Raw genomic sequence first — 16,277 nt, 5'->3', positions numbered from 1 at the left:
TGCAAACCACGAAGTAGCTTTTCAGTGGTATGTGGAAGGAGTGAGACCAGCTTGATCAGCGAGGACCCCAGTTCTGTCATCACTTCTGCCTTGAGTAACTTTAAGCATTTTTCCTGTTTGTTCAGGCAAATTCATCTCTCAAAATATAAAGCTATTCCTGCACACAAGTGCTGGCAGGATCTGGGATCAGCAGCTACACAAACATTGCTCTGGCAGTGGTCTCCTGACTGTTTGTAGAAAAAATATTAGGCCTTGGTCCTCAAAGGTACCTGGGTGAGAAATCCACATTGCTAAATATCTCTGAGGATCTGAGTGCCTGGTATTTTTAACAAAGTAAGACTTTAAGGGTCTGGCTGTGCTTCTAGCCACGTTCGTATTTCCTCCTTGTTGACTTTTAGCCATTCAATGTTGTTCTTCACCTGCTCAATTGACTGACTCCTGGGCAATTCTCCTGCCCCAGCATTAGGATATTTCTCAAAGAAATTTTCCATCTGGAAAAGAGAGAGAAAAAGAATTGACGTGAAGCAAATAACGCTGCTATCGGGCAAGTGGCTTTTTACAGGGACCTGGTCAAGGGCAGTGTTGGCTGGGAGACACATTTAAGCTCAGGCTAGTAGCCCTGGGATAGTTTTACAGTAACTCATACTGCTTTACACATTTAGAGGATAAGAATTCAAGTTTCCTGGCCAGTAGACTGTTAAATATATTGACTTAAAACCCAAGAGAAGTGCTGTCACCATACCTGCCAAAGCTGGAGCTCAGTGTTGAAGGTTTGGGTAATAGTTACTATTCGACCAAGGGTTCTGTCATTGATAGTGAATCTAGAAAATCAATTTAATAAATGATGTTTTATGCAAAACCGTTAAAAAAGAAAAGGCACAAGTAATTAGCTGAAGCTTAAACTTCTAACTGTGCTGCAATAGAACAGGTGCACTCAGATTTCAGCATTTTTGGAAATACTTGAAAAATAGTACTCCTATACAATATCTGTGCTGTTCTCAAATATGTTTACTAATGGATTGATCTCTTCTGGGAGATATTTTTTTTTTTTATTAATGGCTTATTGTCTCATGCTGGAAATGAGGTGTATTGCTGCTCAGCAATACAAATGCTGTCCAGTTCACAGCTCTAGGCTTGCAGGCGTGCTTTGCTTCTGTGCCCTCACCAAGTGCTTAGAAAGGAGAAGGAAGGAGAGAGTCACTCAGATAGGGAGGAGCAAGGCTAAAAGGTTTGCTATTATTTCCACTGCTCATCTGTATGTCTGCTGCTTGCTGTCACCACTGGAAGGAATTAAAAAAAATTCTATACACTGTCTTCTTGTTATGAAATCAATAGAAAGAGCGGAGACATGACTGACTAATTTCCATGCCATAACCAGATTTCTATGTCCTCGGTAGAACTTTCTATGCTTTTTAATCACCATTTATTGGTAGCAACCATTTAGGGAAAAAATGGTTTTCAAGTTAGCAGCAAAGTACTTTTTCACAGCAGATGGATATAATTGCGTTGAATATGCTTTCAGTTTTCATTATGCAAGGCCAGTGATTATAGCTGTATAGTGAAAAAACAGAAGTGTATGGCATATAACAAGATATGCAGATGGATGTAGACCTGCAGTTTCCGATGAGTTCATTAGCATACCTGTCAACTAAGTACTGCCAGTTAAGTCGTATCCAGTCCCAAGCCATTGTTTTCCCATAGGTGTTGTAGGAGATGTATCTCAGGACTGTGAACACATCTTGGCTTTTGATGAGGCTGGTGTTGTAAATATATTTCAGATACCTAAGGGAGATGCCATAAGAATCAATGAGAGCCTTTCATGAAAGACCATGGAAAGCAAATAATAAGCTAACACTTTCAGTGTAGACTTAACTGATGATGATGAGAAATAATGCAATGCTAATGTCTATATTTCTGAAGTATTTGCCACCACAGTCTATAGCCCATTTCCAAGCAGGAATATTATTTTTGTCTACAGCATTTTAAAGGTGAAGTATACTGATTTCAAACATAAGTATCTGTTGATAACTGTGTCAAGAGATAATTGTATTGAAGAAATCTAAACAGTTAAGCATCTCTTTAGAAAGTAAGTAGTGTTTATGTCTCTAAGTTACTTGAAAATAGCCAAAACCCATTATTATTCCTATATTTTAATCAAATAGTGAAAACAAGATTGGATCAGTCAGTAGTCCAGCCCGTTTGGGTAGCCAAGCGCCAAACAAGTAGTAGTTCAGGCTATGAAGATCTTACAGGGACCATGAGTACACATGCAGGTGGCTTGCTCACCCTGAAATCGGTGCTGTTTGTTCTGAAACTCTCATCCACACAAAATTAAAATTCATTTGGGCATAGCATGCCTGCAAGTGCTGCAGTTATACTTGCAGTTACAGCACACATGGTTTTGGCTGACAGAGTGGAGGGATCCCTCGGCACGCACGTTTGCAGGGATATGAGTAATGTGGTCATGGCTTCACAGCAGCAGCTGCAGAAGAACACCCTTAAGCTGTTGTGTGCTGGGATTAAGGATTGTCTTCTTTTTTCCTATATGTAAGGGACAATTTTCTCAATCTGTTTGCTCTTTTCCCCTTCCTTGTTATTTTAATAGTAAATTAAGAGACAAATTCTCCCTGATTTAGGGGGGATTTTTTATTTTCTGCAAATATAGGCTGATCGAGCTAATTAATTAATGTCTTAATCATGTCAGCGATTAGTTATTGAATGGCTGTTGTGGTCACAAGAATTTAGGAATACAGCTGCCTCCTACCACTATTTTAATTACTCTAACTCTTATATTTACTATTCCTGAACCTCCTATACTTCCTTGTTTCATCTTGTTTAAACTTGGAACACTTCCAGGCAGAGACTGCTCCATCTTACAATATTTAGATAGGGCTCCAACAAAGTAGTGAATGGCCCTGGTGAAGATGTTTGCCTGCATCTCTGCTACATGATACAACTACATGCGAAGTTATCAGATAAGCTTAAAGGAGCTCTGCAGAGCGGCAGCCTGGGGAGATGCTCGCCCAGTCTGACAGCTAGAGCAGCCTGGGGCAGTCTCCAGACTCCCCACCACTGCCATGGCAGCGTGAATACATCATTTCTGGTTCTAGCTCAAGTACCTCTGCACAGCAGTTCCTCAGGGAGCGTTGCGACTTCACATGGATGCCTTCATAGGACTGTTAGTAACAATTGCTCAAGGTTGTTTGCTTAATTTTGGCTACTTAGAAGGCAGACATCTAGTCTAAGCAGACTCCCTCTCTAGCCAATGGAGGGCGACCAGCAACACCCAAAAGCAATTCTTCCCATTGATTTTAAGTCCCTTTCCTGACCTGGGATTAACAGTGCTCTGGAAGCCCTGCCTCCCTTCACTGATTATAGAGGAAACATAGAAGACTAATTTTCTCCTAATGGTTAACTGTGAGGCAGCTAAAATTACACAGGGTGAAGGCACTGTTGGAAGAGCTGAAGGCTGTTGACTGTGTGCAGAAACTACCATGTGTTCAATATCTTTCCACTAAAGCAGCAAGGCTTTTTTTCTACTATAGTACAATCTCAGAGGGGGGTGTTAGATAACTGGTCTTGAAAATGTGTTGCATTCCTCATGCTGTAATCTGACAAAAATGACAGCACAGGAGAGAGGAGAAGGGAATGAGCAAACGGTGACCAGTTGCTTCTGTAGGGAAAGAAAAATCTTTGTGTGTTTAAACCACCTGTCCAAAAGGGTGATGTTCTTCACTGATGCCAGGCCATACAGCAGCTTTTCTTTTTCTTGTGCTAATGAAGTTTCTTGGTATTTCTTGAACATGTAATTCCACGATGACTCATTGCCTGAGTTCTGCATTCCATAGCGATAGACCAGGAGTCGGAGATTTGCAGGAATACTAAAATAAAGAAACAGGACTTGAATATTCTTCCCTCTTTCCTGCTTGAAGTCTCTGACACATGCTGTGTCTTCACCAGCCACGAAAGCCATGAGCACTCACATTTTTCCTTGTAGCCATTGCTCGAATAGTTGAGAAGCATTGTTCAAAGAGTCTGTGTCATCCATACTGCAGGCAAAGTCTAGAACAGATGCACGGAGAAGCCTTTAAAAGAGAGGGAGAGAGATATATTTTCCTACTGCTTAGCATTCTCTGAATCCATCAATAATATGAGAAGGAAAAAAAAGATTGTTCAACCTCTCCAAATGGCCTCCAAAATCATTCCAGTGCAGTTGATCCACAATGGGTTTTACCAGGTGGCGAAAATACCCCTAAGGTAGAAAAAGGGGGTTGGTTACTTGTGTAGATTTCTTTAAATAATAATGTATTTGTGTTCATAGTTTTTTCTCCTTTTTTTCCCAGAACTAGCACCTCTTAAACAAAAAGTAACACAAACACGCACAATCTTTCCAGATCACCACAGCATGCTAAGCCTGAATGCTTGCAATACTGATGTGCAGATAGGACACTGGCAACCTGCTTCTCTCCGGCCTTGTCTGTGCTCCCAAATGAAGGTTGGGGTACAGCAAGGACACACTGCCACAACTGTTTTCCAGAGGTAATGCTGAGTTCAGGACATACTTATTTTAGTGACTGTTAAACCATGTTCAGTGTGCTAGGTCAACTAACAAACCTTCTCACTGCCGCATTGAGATATAGCCATCGTTCGTGCTGAGGACAGGTGTCAGAGATTTTGCTGCCCTATACATATTTCTTTATTGGATGCAGGACAGCCTTGACTAACAAAATGTCTGTACAATGACTTATGGTGATGGATTATAAGACTAATTAGGCATAATTTCTTTCCTCCAAGCACATAGTCCTGAATTGAGAATCCAGGTAATTCAGAGATCAGTACTAAGCAGTTTTCAGCACTTTTTTTTAAGAGTACAGTAACAAAAAGTAAATACTGATAGCTCAGCAATGTTGAAAATCACTTGAAGTTCAATATTATTGCTGTTACAGATCCTGAGCTGTCAGATCCAGTGGTCCCATGTAGGAATGTTTTTTTTGCTTCATCACCTGAAACCGGGGATAGAGATTTGTATCATCTTCAAACATGTTTGCGAGGTAAGTTACAGATGATATAGCTCTATGCCAAGGTAAATAGTCTGTTTCATTTGTTAGGTATTTTGTGAGCTCCAGGGGAACAGAGTAATTCACAAGTCCAGGTCTGTGGAAGGAGAAAACATAACTTCTGTTATTTTAATGAATTTGCAGAACTTGCTTCTTTAAAGATATTAGAACACTATTTACTTTAGAAGGTCTGAAATAATAAATTTTGGGAGAGGGAAAATAGTCTGGAATGTAACTTGGGAGCTGTTTTCCAAAGAGACCACCGAGGATTACTGTCGGTCAACGCCTAACCGCAGGAGCTCTCGCTGCCGTGAGGAGGCTGCTCAAGTTGTGCAGCAGCCCAGTGTGCCCAGAAGTGGGTAGCCCTCAACTGACTACATTAACTCCCATCCCACAAAAAGGAATTGCTAGCTCTGGAGACATCCTGAAAGGCTGAGGAGAATCAGACTTACAGGCTGTCACAGAAGGTCGCCTGAAGTTTATCTGTGTCAGCATGGCTGGGTACAAGAGCTAGAAATTTCCAAGCAAGTTTCTAAACAAGATAGCTGAGGTGGTAGCTTCCTAATGCCATGCTATGCATTGTAGGCATGCCTCTGATTTTCTGGACACCTAACTTCTTCTGGAGTGTTTCTATTATTGTTACTTACATGGCAAAAACACCCCTTTCTAAGACCTGTGCAATTAAAGCCCTCTTTATTTCTGCCACTGAACTGAAGGGGAGCATTTCCCTTGACTGCATTGGCACTGCAAGTTGCCAATGCATACTTGAATTTGCCACTTTTGGGGGACAACATAAGCCAATAAACAATTAAGACTTGTAACAAATTCAGAAATTTTCTTTCGACCACCTGAGCTGAGTTAATTCTAATTAATAGGCAATGGAAAGTGAAAACCTTGTGTTGAAATCTCTGCAGGGAATTAGTTTACCTTGCTAAAGAAAAGGCATCATCTAAAATCCCTGCACGGTCAGCAGCTGAAAAATCCTGTGTGAAAAGAAGAAAAGAGTGATCAAGAATATATAGATTATTTGCAGAAAAAACAGCCTCTGCAGACCTCCAGAGACCCACCAGACAGGTCAATGTTATGACACTCACTTTGTGGTTGCTGACCAGCAGATTGCTTAACCTGGCCCAGTTTTGACCATCATAATTCACCCGGTAGAATCCAATGTGGTCTGGATTAACGTTTGCAAAAGTATTAGGAGGCGATACTATTAGAATTCCTGCAAAACAAACAAATGGTGATTGGTTTGTGCATCTTATATGACACAGAACTCACTGGAGATTCCTTGACTCCAAAAGTAGTATTTGGTTTTAACGACTATCAAAATAAGAGCCAAACCTTGATTTTATTTATTTCTTTTTTAAATGGCTGTGGATGAAGATGAGTTATTATAGACTTTAATGAATGCCAGCACTTAGAGTGGGGAATTGTGGTAATTACTTGGGCCAGCTAGTTTGTTAAATTTAAAATGGAGATCATTGCGTTTGGAGTGAGGATGGTGAAAATTAGTAATTATAAAAAGTAAAAAATTGCAAAGAAACAGTTCTTACAAATACCTCTTTTAAAAGGTTTTTCACCCTCATGATTACTATTAGTTTTAAAGTTCTCATATTTTATCTTCTGTTCATTGCATTTTTCAATTTATTTCAACTAACTTTTTAAGGGTTTTCTTCCCTGTACTCTTCTCTGATTCCATTTTTATAGCTATAGATAAAGGAATTACAAAATAGGCTGAGACTTTACTCAAGCACTCATGTTTAAGGAATTTCCCATTTAAAATGAATCCTTGAAAAATGTTCCTTCCTCAGAAGCTTGGCCTGGTCTAGTTGGTGCTGCTAGTTATGAAAGTTTTTCTATTGCCTATTGAAAGCAGTGATCTGCAATCTGTGGTTTGAGGGTGGCTGGAGTTAAAAAGCACTTTTCTGTTTGGATGGCCCACACAAGGTATTTCAAAAAGCATTTTTTCCCTACAGTTGCTGTTTGCCGTACCAGCCAACATTTTTATGGATGTAAAAGTGAGCGCCTAATCATGCCTTTTCAGGCTTTGTCAAGTTAATAGTCCCTCGCAGCCCACCGTAATGTCATGTGGAAGTTAGAGAAGGAAATTTTCTTTGTGTTAATCTCTGACTTGTATCATGAGGTAGGACTTTTTTGTTTGCTTTTGCATGGATACTAAAAGCAACCAGGTTAAAAAAAAAAAGCAGAACAAAAGACAAATTACATTAAATAGGTAACATTCAAACAAGTACAAGAAGAGAAGAGCTGATTCTGATATTTCTGAAATTCCAACATGTGATGAAATTTAAAACCTCAAAAAGTCAGTAATTTTTTTTTCCTTTTTTCCCCTTTTTCCCCCCATTTTTGGCCACTAGGGTTATAGAATGAGAAGTTCAGATTTGACTGTATAATAGAGCAATCATCAAAAATATCCATGTAGGTATTTCCTCATTCCTGAAATCAGCATTAGAAAACGTGTTTAATCATTTGTAGCTCTTTTTCTTCAACTGAACTCAGATTGCCAGTTTACCATGCCACAGATGCGTTCATCAGCCTCCCACTTCACCTCTTTTCTTAGACTCGACAAAGGGCACATTTAAGTCCCATTGATTTTAGTACATCATAATTAAAGCGTGCTTAGATGCTTCCTTGAATAGGACTGGATTTAAACACGTGCTTAAGCACTTTACTGAGTTGGGCCTAAGTTGACATAATGTGTGTATAGGGGAAATAATCATCTTATTGTAGAAATGGCTAATAACTTCAGCACAACCAAGCTGTGTGCAGGTTCCCGGATCTGAAAACTGAAAAGCACAAAAGTTAATTCTGTATTTTATTTCTTGTTAAGGACATTGAAAAGCTTTATCCATTCTTTACTCATAAAAGAGAAGGGGAAGTTTACCTGCAGAATCTGATGTGTTGTAGAAAATATAATTTATCGAACTCCCAAGTCTCCATTTCACTGGTATATTCCATTTGTAACTGAAATCATTTAAAGGGAAAGAGAATCAAATGACATTTGAAACCAAATGCTAAAAATAAAACTCCAATGTATCTTTTTATTTGGTTTAATGCTTACATCTTGTTTTATGAAGCCAGCTGTGTGCTTATGTACATATACAATTACCAAATATCCCTTGTAACAAAACACAGCATTTTACCAGTAGCTGTTGTTTATGTTTTAAAGATGTTTCTGTGCTATGATACTCTATTCAGGCAACGAAATGTCAGACATTGGTGTGGTACGATTGGAGCAGGTATATTCCCTGAAAAGCAAAATAAAAAGCATGAAGTGTCTGAGCATGTTCATGCTCTAGAGGTGGGGAATAGCAGCAGCTTATCTTCATACTTTGTATTTATCAATAGTTCTCAAAATGTATCTGGTGGACTGAGCAAGGGAGTGGAGTAAGATTTTGCCCAGTGCCCGATGTTGATGTGTTAGTCAAATTAATATGGTACTGTGTTAATTACGTGCCTAAAGTCTGAAAGCTGCACAATTTATCTGGTTCTTTTTTTTTTTTATTTTTAAAATCAATGAAACTGCTAGGGCCATGTCCTTCTGAATGCAATCTTTACCTCCTGGTGACTCTGTATGCTGGAGAGGGTAATAATTACCCATAATCAGAGAGAGATCACGTGAATGAATTTCCATTGTGCTATACTGTGTAGCTTATTACCACAGCTCTGGAACATGCAGCCCTGCTAAGCAGTATCTTCATGTCATGTCAGATAATAATCAAGCAGGGTACAAAGCAATTCATTTAGTAAAAGATGATTGTATGTGGATGGTTGGTGTCAGTGTTAATGTTGATGTGTCTAGGGCTTTGTGCAGACACCAGTTCATCTTTGTAACGCTGACTTGAAATAAGCGGGTAAGTATTATGAAACCTTTTTTACAGATGGGAAAAGAGAAAGGGCTTAAGCAACCACTCCAATACAGTCAGTAGGACCTCTTGTCTTTTCCAGCCTATTTTCCTTCTCCAAGACAACCCTAATTCCTCCATTATAAAGCACTGGGAGCCAAATTTGACCTTACTTCTTGCTCTTCAATTCCTTGAATACCTTCAGTGGGTAGGTGCAGGCTCCTCAGTCCAGGGCATGCCCAGGACGAAGCTGAGACATTTGGGCTGGAAGGGAGCCATGGCACAGCCTGACCAAGACCGTGACCAGGCAGTCAGGGAAGTAGGACAGTGGAACATGGCGTGAGCGTACCTGCACAGCCACCTGCATAGGGCTGCTAAAATTATTAAGCCCTTTTGAGCAGTCAACTGCTGTTCCATGTTAGCATATTACAGTTCACTCCAGGGAGATTTTTCTTCCATCTTAAACCCCCTGGTGACCAGTGCTACATGAAAACATGAGTTGTCTTTACAACCCTGGATTAAGTGAATGGTCATTAACTTCCAGAAAATACCAAAATGAAGGCTATGGTATCTCCTGCTGCCTCCGGGAAGAAAGATCAGCTATTGTTTTGTATCTTCGAAACAAAAATATCTTAACAGATTTATACACTTCTAGATTTTACTAGTTCTCTTATGGAGCTTACTGCCATGGAATTTAGAGAGGTTATTGTTTGGCCAGAAGCCCCAGTATTGTGTTTCCCCAAGAGAAAGCCCATAAAAGATTTTTTTTTTTTAAAACCCTGGTTTTGTAAATGCATTTAATGAGGGGGATTTTATTTAGGTTTTTTTTATATGTTCCTGAGATTACATACCTAAATACTTTTCCTGAGCATAAGACACAATAGCTGTGTCCTGTTAACTGTGCATATTGAGGACGTGTTCCTGACATGCTATGCTGTAGCTACATATTTGCCCAGCAGCACTATTTTAAGAGCACAAGTTTTTGAACTTCCATTTCTTTTGAGTGCCAGCATGCAGGAGAGGACTCTTTCAAGCCAAACAAGCTTGAAACAAGCAGGCAGCTCAGGAGATTATTCCTGCAGGGTTCAGAGAATAAAGCATACACAAGACCTGGAGTTCTCACTGCTTAAATCAAACCCCCGCACCCGGACATGAAATAGGCCAGTCCCATCTGGGGTAGGAGCTCTTCAGGAGCTTCCTCGTCCCCATCTGTGAGGGTGGAAGGAGGAGGTATTGATTTTGGGTGGATTGACTTTTAGGCAAGGGAGTAAGTCTGTCCCAGGATAGATAATATCAGCATTACAATATGTATTACTATTACTGAATTTTATTTTTAAGTCTTTTATAAAAACCAGATATTCAGAAACAAATTCCCCTCTCGCTTTGGGAATAGCAGGGGCAGTGCACACCTCAGCTCCTTGACAGGTTAAGGTAGGAACAGTGCTGGGATTTCTACTCAAGAACTGACAAATGGCAAGGTACTGTAAGTCTTGAAGTCAAGCAAAAGTAGGATTCCTGAGTCTGCTACCTCAGAACATAGTGCAATAAGTCAAAATTTTTAACACAAAGAAGCATTTTCGGCTGAATAGTCTGTAACACCATCCTTCAGATGGCACAGTGCTGTAGTTTGCACCTAGAGCTGCTTAAAAAGCCTGCAAACTTTGCTGCTTATTTTAGGAGAAATACAACGTTGCGAATATATGAATAATTATCTCATCCCAACTCTTTTGATACTGCCCAAAACTGCCAATACCATCGGCCTTCTGATTGTTCAAGTTTTTTCTTTTTAATCAGAGTGAAATAAAGTGGCCACAACTGTTTCATTTTCTCCTTGTTCTTGCTCTTTGTATTAAAATAACTAGTAGAAGCTAATGGAAAATTGCATTTGGGTAGATTTAGTTCTGGCTCATACAGGCAAGTTTTACTGGTTTAGTTGATTGGGCTAGTTCGAGGAACGACACCTTCCTAATATGGGTTTATTTGAATCTCTTTCACTGAAATGTTAGCAAAGTTGTATTGCCTCAAAATTGGGGCTGGCTAAGAATATCCACAATGCCAGCTCCGAACAGTTATTCAGCTGGTTAGTGCCATGGTGCAGCTGAGCCATTTTTCTGTCCAGGTCTACCAACCTGCAGGTAGGGTTCATCTCTCCTCAGGTTAGTCATCTGTTAATTAACAGACATGATCCTATACAGTATCCCACCTGTCTTGAATAGGGTAGATGAATGCAGCTGGCTCTCTGGCTACATAAGAGCCCAAGATGGCTAACTTTGACTAGATAACTATCTTTTAGATGGGTAAAATTAAGCCATACCATCCTGAGTTAAATAGGAAAAAAATAGCTCTCGATGAGGATTAATAACATTTATATGTGACTAGCTATTTCACAGTGACTCATGTTTTTAAAACATGTAGAGAAGACCCTGTACAGTATGTGAAGACCCTGGAATGTATTCTAGATCCTATACCATATAGGAAAAGGAATAAACTATTGTGGTATAAAATACCTGGATCATGGTATCTGATTTTCAGACAGAGACAATTTTGTGTCAGTCTTCCTTCGTCTGGCAGACTATAATTTGCAGTGGTTCAACAGATGATTTGCAATCATCTGAACTGTCTGTGTATGGAAATAAGATTTTCTGAGAGACCCTGTCCAATTTTACTCTGCTGTGTTTGAGAAAGGAACCCTGAGACAAAGGGCTGATGCTGTCCTAAATTTGAAATATTTGTATCTAACTTCCTGCTGGTTTCTTTTTAAAAACAAATGCTGAGAGTAAGTTTGGCAAGAATGGGTATAACACTGCCTGTGTGTATGTCAGTTGAAGAGAGCATCTGTACAGTATTTCTACCTGCTTTGGATAGACATTTACAGCAGGAACTTACCCAAGATCAGAAGGAGGATGAGAAGCATTTGCACTGGGATCCAAGAGGAAACGTTTCTGTGTGAATACTGAATTGCTTCCCATCTCCAAAACAGGGTAGCCCATCTGCCTAGTCCATGTGTCCATTACTTCCTTCACAGGTTTATTACTTGCCTATGAATGACGGGAGAAGATTGCAGTGAAAAAGCAAACTCAGTCCAAAGAGGAAAAAAAAAAATAAATCTCTGATATTGAGAGGAAGAAGAGCAGAAAGGGGCAGAGGAAAGAGCAGGTTCAGTACAAAAAGTACTCCTTTAAATACTTTTATGGTGCCTGCCACTGAAAGAAGGAATGAGCTGGAAACTTGAATACAGACAGATGAAATGAGAAGTATGTGGGCAGGGGACTGGCCAGTAACATGGACAAGAAAAACTGAGGAACCTTTGAGGCCCCTTGCATGCTCTAAGATCTCTCCATTTTTTCTAAGGAAATAACCGAACAGGACAGAAAGGACATAAAGAGACTTTTCAAAGCCAGAAGTCTCCTTGCAGCACTCCCTGTTTTGAGTGTGAAGGAGGAGCCAGTATTAACCACCAGCAGCTGCACTAATGTAAAATTTGATCCATTCTGTGGACTGTGAACTTCTGCCCTAGAGAGTGGAGCTGGAGAAAGCTGCCACTGCCTCCCCAGGATGCCACCTGTGAGGGAAGGGAGCTAGGGTCATTCTTTCCTTCTTCAGACGAGGTAGATGATGTGAAGATGCAGAGCACCAGAGAGAAAGCAGAAAGAAGTCCTGTTGAGCAGGAAGAAGTCTGGGACCAAGGAGAAGATGGGAACTTGAAAGGAGACACAGAAGTGCAACTTGGCCTGTGTGAGTGTCCACAGTGGTGGAAGGAAAGGAAATCTCATCAGGGGAAGAACCTGGTAGTATGCAGGTGGGCTTTTGGGGGTGATGAGATAGATGGAAAGAAACAGCCCAGCCTCAAGGAGAAGGAGAGATCAGAAAATGGTGGCACAGAGAATGACCCAGCTGGGACTGAAAAGCTAGATAAAGAGATTAGCACCAAAATTACTTGGGAATGGATACTGTTGAGAGCTTTCAAACAGCTGAATCTGGTTAGAGATAAGGGAGAGTATGGGGTGCATGTGTGTGGTGGATGAGTGGTGTTTTCACCCATGAAATCAGTTTGAATTGGGGGGGGAATGTTTCAGTAGCAGGCTGTTTATTAGCAAGGCCTCCTTTCTTGTTTCTTATTCCACTCGCACAGTCTTCTGCCAAAAAATGAGGAAATAATAGACGTTTGCTGGAAATAAGATGTGTTGGAATATACTGGGAGGCTGCCTAGCTTGTGATCTCTCATTGACAGAAGAGCTACAGAATATAAAAAGTTTGTGAAACTGAAATCAGTGGGTGGGATACGAAACATTTATTAGCAAGGGTTTGGGTTGCTGCGAAACATACCTCTTCCAGAGCTTCCCAAAATTGTTGTGTCTTGGCATTCTGGAAGTGGTGTTTCCTTAAATATGCCTAGAGAGAGGTAGAAGACTGTGAAAATACTACCAGGTCTTTATTCTTTTCCTACGAAAACAATACACATATTCAGTTGTACAGAGATACAGAGAGTACAGGGAGTACGGATCAGCTGTAGAGAGTATCTATCCATGGGTGGCGGTATTGTGAGTAGGAGGTTAAATGGATCAATATTCAGCTGATGAAGTTCCTTTGCTTTCCAATGCATCCTGTAACGCTAAAAGTCAGCGTTTTCCAGTGTGACTTGTTAGTACGAAACAAATTTGTACTTGAAGAGTTCTTTGTATTTTGTTTGAACAGACACCAGCATATGCTGTTGCAAATCTCTACCTAATGTAAGAGGTTGTTTAGGAGGAGGAAGCTATTTCAGGAGATTTCACTTAGCTGTGGACTCAGAGTGGAGGTAGGAAAGTCTAGTCGCCTCTAAGTTGTGATCAAAATGACTATTCCAAGGAATAATGGTATTCAGTGAAGTGTTTGCACCTCCTAAACACTATTCCTGTCCTGTGTCTTACCTGGCTGCTTAACGAGTGCTTTCCTACCCTGTTATCTGGATCCTGGTGATGTTTAGTCAGTAGATGGTGCTGTTTGTTTCACTGTTAGCCACAGCTACCTACTTTAATGTTCTTGAAGGCTCTGAGTAGAGAGGAAGTATTAGCCTCTTGTGGACAAGGTGGCTGTATTTTCCCATCTTGTGGAACTGTCCTGATTGAATATATGAAAGGAAAAATAAAGGAAAATACAACTGTCTTGTAGAAGTCCATAAATGTGCTCTCCAGGAGGGAGGGAGGTAAGAACAAATGTGTTAAATCTGCGCTGTAACTCTTTAGAGGCGACAGATGTCGGTTCAGAGGAAAGGGCAGATACCCTTCCTCTTTCTTGGAGGGCTCCTTTCTCCCATTTTTTCTTTCCATAATGTTGTAGCATCACATTTTTTCCTCCACAAGAAAGGACTATGAACTGCGCAATATCTCCCTTTTCTGCCTTCTGTTACCTCGGCTCTCTAGGGCTGGGTGTTCCTGCATCAGGGCACGTGAGCCTATGCTTGTAGGAGTGTCCCTGCACAGCAGGCTTGGGTGGCCATATGAGGTGCAGACATAATTTACAGCTGAACAAGGGGACCCTGGCTGACAACAGGGTAACAGTGGGGTGGAGGAGGTTTCTCTACTAAAACCTGTCACGAATTTAGGTCCTTACTGCCAGGCTATCAAATCTTAATGCATTTCACATTCCTGCTTCGGTGGGAGCATGGAACTTCTTTCCCTTGTCATTGTCCACTCAGTATTGAAATGCACTAAATACTTTTGCTACTAATATCAGGTTCTCTGATATTCACTTTTTGAATAATGGCTTTGCTGATGTCACACAAGGATGGGCTGCATTTCTGGCGTGTTTTGGTGCGACCCTTACCTGACAGCCTTTCTGGAAGAGCTTTGGTGTAATCCAGTCTCGAAGCATTCTGAGGATCGATGCACCCTGAGGACAAAGGGAAAGGGGAGAAGGTCATTCCACGCTGCTCTAACACTGGATTTCCGTTCATCTGAAAAGCAACATGTGAATGAATATTTTATAAGGCAAAAATAGAAACCATCCATCTGACTAAGGAAGTGGTTTTTCTAATAATTCCTTCGTGGCACGGCATGCCTGCCTGCCGGAGCTTAATTCTGGATGTGAGAGTTGGTCATTAAGCCATGATCAGACACCCGTTTCCCAGTTCAGCTGTGCCAGCGGAAGGGCTCCTGAGTGCTACTGCTGGGGGTTACTGTCCTGCCGCTCTACCAGCCTGTGTGAGCAGGGCTCCCTGTTTCACCTTGAACAGGCCAGGGGTGAGGGCAGCTGGGGAACTAGCCCTGTCCAGCAGCACAGCATGACAGACAAAGTGACTTCTGCTGAATGCCCAACAGGTAGGGAACTCCAAAAATGCGCCAAGTCTGGGGCTTTACATGTTGGGGATGCCATCTCAAGATTCAGAATGAGCTTTGCTGAGGACTAATCTAAGAGCTTTGGCCTCTGAAGCAGGGTAGAATTGGGATCAGAGAAGTTACTTACTTGGGTGTCATAGAAAAGAGACAACTAGGATTTTGAAAGAAGAAAGAAACAAAGGGAAGACAGGAGAGAGAAGTAGAAGAGTCATGTGGAACAAAGAACAGAGTGGACACAAAATGATGAAAAACAAAAGCAGTGCAAACCCAATCTAAAATGCAAAATACGGTTTTAGGATTAGCATGTTTTCATTTTCCGAACTAAATCAAAGGGCAGCTGAGAGCCTAATGCTAAGAATAGTTTAAAAATCCGGTTGTCCCATGAAAACAAGAATGTTATCTGAATTCTCAGTAAATCATGTCTTCTCAGTAAATCATGTCTCCCCTATTTACATGTCTGAGAATAACAACTTGACTGCACGAGTCACGGCAGAGGGACTGTTTGAACAGATATGCCTCAAACTGCTTTCCAGACGATTGTTGCAGAGTCAAGGTGGTCAGCAGATGACTTTTCTGATACAGTAATTTAATGTGTTTGCCATGAAATATGTTCAAAAACGATTCACTAAAATTTAGAACAGATACGCATTAGTGGTAATCATAAGGCTGCTTATGATTAATGGTGACCATAAGGCCACATGTATGCACTAGGTACCTCAGTTCCTCAACTTTGTCTATCAGCCACTTTGTATCTGATATCACCTCTCATAGACCATCCCCTCCCGTTTATATTAAAAGTCAGAGTAGAAATACGCACTTGTGCATGCATTTGGGAACAGTGGAGATTTCTTTTGCTTTAAACTGCAATGTATAATTAGCCCCTTGCATCTTCTACTACTGCTTTTCAGTCTCTTCCCCCTTCTTTTGTCATTCCTCTTGTAGTCCTTGATGGAGTGTGTTTGAGAAAAACTCATCCTAACAAAATCACTGGTTATAGGAACTCCAGTGTTTTAATAACTTTCCTTTCTTTCAACAATTTG

At 40.8% G+C, this 16,277-nt stretch overlaps 1 protein-coding gene across 1 annotated transcript in view; it reads right to left on the bottom strand.

Moving 5' to 3' along the window:
• Window positions 1-341: 341 nt before the first annotated feature.
• Window positions 342-16,277, bottom strand: part of ENPEP (glutamyl aminopeptidase) — a 36,358-nt gene continuing 20,422 nt past the window's right edge. The window contains exons 8-20 of the mRNA XM_059818220.1: window positions 14,726-14,791; window positions 13,247-13,312; window positions 11,807-11,958; window positions 7,960-8,039; window positions 6,152-6,279; window positions 5,985-6,040; window positions 5,004-5,154; window positions 4,179-4,252; window positions 3,984-4,085; window positions 3,711-3,881; window positions 1,642-1,782; window positions 743-821; window positions 342-491 (exon numbers count right to left, since the gene is read on the bottom strand). Of these exons, the coding sequence (XP_059674203.1) occupies window positions 342-491; window positions 743-821; window positions 1,642-1,782; window positions 3,711-3,881; window positions 3,984-4,085; window positions 4,179-4,252; window positions 5,004-5,154; window positions 5,985-6,040; window positions 6,152-6,279; window positions 7,960-8,039; window positions 11,807-11,958; window positions 13,247-13,312; window positions 14,726-14,791 (1,416 nt within the window). The remainder of the gene's footprint in view (window positions 492-742; window positions 822-1,641; window positions 1,783-3,710; window positions 3,882-3,983; window positions 4,086-4,178; window positions 4,253-5,003; window positions 5,155-5,984; window positions 6,041-6,151; window positions 6,280-7,959; window positions 8,040-11,806; window positions 11,959-13,246; window positions 13,313-14,725; window positions 14,792-16,277) is intronic.

The sequence above is a fragment of the Gavia stellata genome, chromosome 5 (genome assembly GCF_030936135.1).
Source record: "Gavia stellata isolate bGavSte3 chromosome 5, bGavSte3.hap2, whole genome shotgun sequence".
Taxonomy (NCBI): Eukaryota; Metazoa; Chordata; class Aves; order Gaviiformes; family Gaviidae; genus Gavia; species Gavia stellata.
This window is presented reverse-complemented; position numbering and strand designations above follow the sequence as displayed.